Genomic DNA, 5,682 nt, shown 5'->3' with positions numbered 1-5,682 from the left:
CCATGCTACATTGTCAAGGGAAAATTGTCACAATCTCACCAGATTCACACTTGGCAATATTTCATTTGTAGTGGGGTCAAAAACATTTTTCACCCATCCAATCACATTTTTCTAAGTCAACTCTGACAACATTTTCTTGGTCCAAGTATCTTTTTCCTAAGTTGTCCTATGCATGGAGGGGGTAAGAGTAGATTGTGGGTCAAAATACATGATTTGGTTGGGAATCAAAAAGGAAAAGAACACGAAAAAAGCTCAGTTAACACTTCATCTTTTTTGGTCAGAATGAATAATTAAAAACATACCCTCCCTCCCGGGCCTCCCCCAACAACTTATCATTATCAGCAGCCCTTCATGTACAGGAGGAGGGGTTACAGATCCCCTCCAAACAAGACACGGGGGTGGATTTTTTTTGGGCACTATTTTATTTACATTGGGCCCACCCCTATGGGAGATTTCGGTATTAATTCTGTAAATTCCATTTCTTTACAAATGGAATAATACATTATCACAAAACTCATGTTAAAGAAATCATCAAAGCTGACAAACATAACATACATTGACAAATGCTTTCACTTATTTATAAAAAAAATTGGGTTCATTAGCTCATTAAAAAGCCTTCTCTTTAGCCCTTTTGTAACTTCACATCCCTCTCTTCCTCCCTCCCTCTCCCTCGTACGCAGGTGATGTGAACGCGCATTCGGACACGCACATTCATGGCAGCCACAATCATTTTCCTCCTCTGTATGTGTGTAAGCCTACTATCCAATGCTGATAACGTGCAAGGAATGGCAAGATGGCCTGGTGGGAGTTCAACAAGGTTCTATGAATTCAAGGTCACACTTTCTCTTTTCATCAACTTGGTTTTTTGCGATTTGATGTTTCAAAGAATTTATCAATATTTTCTCTGTTATTTGAAATAGGTGCAAACCAAAAGAATAACGAAGCTTTGTAAGACCAAAGACATCATCACCATCAATAACATGCTCCCAGGACCAGTTATTTATGCTCAAGAAGACGATCGAGTAATAGTTAAAGTCATTAATCAGACACCACACAATGCCACAATCCACTGGTATCGAGTTATTTTGCTTTTTCGCCATTTTTTTTTTAAATTCAAACAAAGTGTTCATATATCATTTTACGTGGATAATTTCAGGCATGGTGTCCGGCAGAGGTTATCTTGCTGGTTTGACGGCCCTTCTTATGTCACACAATGTCCAATTCAGCCTGGACAAACTTTCACCTACGAGTTTACACTCGTGCAGCAAAAGGGCACCCTACTTTGGCACGCTCATGTATCATGGCTCAGGGCAACTGTTTATGGCGCCATTATTATATATCCCAAGACTGGTGTACCCTACCCTTTTCCATACCCTTATGAAGAGCACATCATTATCCTAGGTACAAGAAGTGAACTATTTATAGATGTAAAAATGTTCATATTTATTGATGTGAATGTTTTTGGGAACATTGATTTTTTATCCTAATTTCTTTGAAAGGGGAGTATTATTTGAGAGATCCTCTGCAACTTGAGCAGGCTGTTCTAGCTAGCGGTGGAGGTCCCCCACCGGCAGATGCTTATACCATCAATGGGCACCCCGGTCCCAATTATAAATGCTCTACCAATGGTATGGTCACGAGACTCTCATACCGTGTCTATCTCTCACACAATATAGTTTTATTGCACGAAATTACATTATGCATTGAACCTATCACATTTATGCTTAGCTCATCAAGTAGACTTTCATTCAGCTAAACTTTTATTTTAAAGATTGAAAAATATTGTTATATCCTCAGATGTGTACAAGATTGACGTAATCCCAGGGAAGACGTACCTACTGAGATTAATCAACGCGGGATTGAATATGGAGAATTTCTTTGGGGTGGCTAATCACCAGATGACAGTTGTTGAAGCTGATGCAGAATACACGAAGCCTTTTACTACAGATCGTGTTATGCTCGGGCCAGGCCAGACCCTCAATGTTCTGATCACTGCCAATCAACCCATCGGAAGATACTCCATGGCCATGGGACCTTACATGTCTGCAAGAAATGTACCATTCCAAAATATAACATCAGTAGCCTATTTCCAGTACTTGGGTGCCACCCCAAATAGCGTATCTTTACCGGCTGTTCTTCCACGTTTTAATGACAATCTAGCTGTTAAAACCGTAATGGACGGGCTTAAGAGTCTTAATCCTGCTAGTGTTCCAAAAGAAATAGATAAGAATCTGTTCGTTACTATTGGCTTAAATGTGCAAAAATGTGGAAGAAAAAATCCACGGCAGAATTGCCAAGGCAACAATGGTGGAATCTTTGCTGCTTCTATGAATAACATAACTTTTATTCGGCCTAGTGTTTCACTCTTGGAAGCATATTACAGGAAGATAAATGGACATTTCACTGAAGATTTCCCTGCCTCACCCCTGAGGTTCTATGATTTTGTTAACGGGGCTCCTAATAATGCTCCTAATGATACTAATGCATTGAACGGAACAAGGACTCACGTCTTTGAATATGGTACTAGGGTTCAGATTATCTTGCAGGATACAGGGACTATCTCAACTGAAAATCATCCAATTCATCTTCATGGATATAGTTTCTATGTTGTCGGCTATGGCACCGGAAATTACAATCCAGATAGAGCCAATTTCAACTTGGTCGATCCACCATACATGAACACCATTGGAGTTCCAGTTGGTGGATGGGCTGCAATCAGATTTCTTGCTGATAACCCAGGTACTCTTCCAGGGTGCAAATACATGTACACACAATATTGTAGTGACGAATCTTGTATTTATTCTTAAGAAAAGGAATTGGTCCCATTTTGGGGTTTGAAAGTGCGTGGAAACACGTTAGTGTAGAAATGTGATGTATACACAGACACTATTGCTGAATATTTTGACATGGTGCAGGGGCTTGGTTTATGCATTGTCACTTGGAGATACATTTGACATGGGGCTTATCAGTGGTGTTTATTGTGAAGAATGGGCAAGGACCGCTAGAGACCCTACCTCATCCTCCAGCAGATTATCCCCGATGCTAGATAAGTAATTTAGGGGATGTAGAAAATAAGACATGGATGGTCTTTTTGTACATTTCAATGACAAGATTCTTACATGCAAGTGTGCGATATGTTCTGTTGATTTCTTTTCAGCTGATATGAATGATGTTGTGTAGATTGATAAAGAACTTGGTTAATAAAAGTTCAGCATTATATTTCACTATCCTTTTGCAATTTTTCATGTACCAAACGAAACCTTATTGCTAGATGTGTAAATGAACATGACAGAATAAGGGAATTTGAAAGCAAATGAATTTGAAAGCAAATTATTCCTATAGTTACATTTAAAGAATGAAATGAACTGATAATTGTTAAGTTGTGGAGTTTAGTTACTTCCGCTATACGGAGCCAGTACGCCATGAGGTTGTAGTGGAGATTGGAACCAGACCCATCCCATAGCCAAATTTCAGTAAAGATAGTTTAGGAATTGTGTACTCTTATAAGTAGGGAGGTGTCATTAGACTTTTGTATTACCATCATAAAAGAAAGAGAAGCTAAAGAAAGGGTGTAAAATTTTATCTTGTAAATATTTTTCATCATTGTGAATTACCGCAGTGGGAGAAGACGACATAATATCACATTGATGCATCTTAGTAGGAATTGAAAAATTGTTTTATTTTCACTACGCATGATCTCAACAGTGGTATCACAGTCAGGTTTGTGTTTGTTAGAAATTGTTCAACATCTTTGTGCAACCAAAAGTTGATTGTTATACATCTTTCTAGTTTCTAGCAATTAAAAAATTTTGTTAGAAATTGTTGAACATCTTTGTACAATCAAAAGTTGATTGCTTTACATCTTTCTAGTTTCTAGTAATTAAAGAATTTTGATTTTTATTCTCTTGAAATCTGATTTGAAATAAATAAATAAAAAAAAGGGAATAGACATGGTGGTCGGCGGCATCACACGTCGCCAGCACGGGCGGCTTGCAGCGGTTGGAAGCCGTGACTTCCAGCCGCAGAAATTAAGGGGCGGAGATCAGCGCCGCACCCGGAATTGAAAAACAGAAAAAAAAAATTAGGGTTTCCAGCAAACGATTATGCAGTGAAATTGCAGGCCCCCATTTGCAATTTAATAAAAGGGGTCAAAGTTGCAATTTTAAAACAAGGGCCTATTCTGTAATTTGTTAAATTGGAAGGGCTTGTTTTTAATTTTAAACTTGGGTCAAATTGCAAATTTTGAAAGTGTTTAAATTTGAATTTTAAAATAGTTTTAAATTTGAATTTTAAATGGGTTTGACCTATACATTTTAATTTTGACCCAAATTAAAATTGACGACTTTATATTATAATTAAAATTTGATTTTAATTTAAATATTAAACTTTGACCCCAAATTAAATTTTATTTTATTTAGAAATGTTGTCCTAGATTCAAATATTAATTTAATTTAACTTAGAGTTGTACTCTAATTTTATATTTAATTAAAATTTGATTTTAATTAAATAATTTCGTCTTGTAATTGTGGAATTAGAGTGGGACTCTAATTCGATATTTAATTAAAATTTGATTTTAATTAAATATGTTCGCTAATTAAATTAATTGATTAATATGATTAATTAATTATTTAATTGTTCCAATCCATTTATTTAAAAGAGTTTAGACAACCTTAATTGCTAGATTCTTGAAACGTGTTTGTATATAATATTAGATATTATATAGGCATACATTTATGTGATGAATTTATTATTAGTGGATGATTATGAATTCGATCATGTGGATGTGTTGAATGGTTAATTTTATTTTTATCGTTTCATGAGCCTGCGAGCTCTTAATTGTTTAGGGTTTGCGAGTTCGTTATTATTGTTATTATTATGGGCCTGCGAGCTCTTAATTATTTTGGACCTACGAGTCCGTTATTGTTATTGTTACTATGGATCTGCGAGTCCAATTTCATTTAGGCCTACGTGCCAACTAGTATAGGATACAGGTTGCAACTGAACTAACTAAAGAAACAAGAATAGGAAGAGACCATGGAGATGGAGCATTGTATGATCAATGCAATAACCCCTAGGAATTGGTCAGTTAGTCTTCCTTATGGCTCGGGAAGACTAGATAGTAAATGTTCATAATCGTCCATACTATTACATTATATTATATGTATGTTTATTTGCATGGTAGATATGTAATACAACATATATGATTGTTGCGATGAGACTTTTGAATGCAAAATCCCTCAATAAAATATTAAGTCACATTTATCGCCGTCCATCATTATAGTGAAAAATCAGAGTCCCAAATCGTCTCAACTTGTTGAGTACACTCAAGGATGGTCTATTAGGGATATGTTTGACACTATCAAATATTTGATATTTCTGAATGATGGGTCCGACTTAGTTGAAATTTATCTTTAGTTGAGTACACTCAAAGAGATAAATTTTAGAAGTATGTTAAGCTAATATATAAGATGTGTGAAGACAAAGAGTTGTTAGTTTAATGATCTGGGAGTTGTATGGAGATACAATTGATAACAGTATCTACTCAAATGTTATATTAAGGCTTGTTGAGTACACTCAAGATCTTGGTATAACATGCGGGATTCCCGCCCACTAGGGATCAAGTATGGACTCTATAAAGTTATTTGAGAGGGTCATAAATTTGAATTAAACAGTGGGAGCATA

At 36.1% G+C, this 5,682-nt stretch overlaps 1 protein-coding gene across 1 annotated transcript; it reads left to right on the top strand.

Moving 5' to 3' along the window:
• The first annotated feature begins 20 nt into the window (after nt 1-20).
• Nucleotides 21-3,227, top strand: LOC111390645 (laccase-6). Its single transcript, XM_023015709.1, has 6 exons — nt 21-833; nt 921-1,072; nt 1,157-1,401; nt 1,500-1,628; nt 1,798-2,739; nt 2,916-3,227. The coding sequence occupies exons 1-6, from the start codon at nt 714-716 to the stop codon at nt 3,044-3,046; spliced, it is 1,719 nt and encodes a 572-aa protein (XP_022871477.1). The 5' UTR covers nt 21-713; the 3' UTR covers nt 3,047-3,227.
• The last annotated feature ends 2,455 nt before the right edge of the window (nt 3,228-5,682 follow it).

This window comes from Olea europaea, chromosome 3 (genome assembly GCF_002742605.1).
Source record: "Olea europaea var. sylvestris chromosome 3, O_europaea_v1, whole genome shotgun sequence".
Taxonomy (NCBI): Eukaryota; Viridiplantae; Streptophyta; class Magnoliopsida; order Lamiales; family Oleaceae; genus Olea; species Olea europaea.
This window is presented reverse-complemented; position numbering and strand designations above follow the sequence as displayed.

Bases quoted from the DNA above. Each gene is read 5' to 3' on its own strand.
- LOC111390645 (XM_023015709.1), top strand. From the start codon at position 714: ATGGCAGCCACAATCATTTTCCTCCTCTGTATGTGTGTAAGCCTACTA. The intron at 834-920 runs GTCACACTTTCT...TATTTGAAATAG, and splicing joins CAAGGTTCTATGAATTCAAG to GTGCAAACCAAAAGAATAAC. The intron at 2,740-2,915 runs GTACTCTTCCAG...GACATGGTGCAG, and splicing joins ATTTCTTGCTGATAACCCAG to GGGCTTGGTTTATGCATTGT.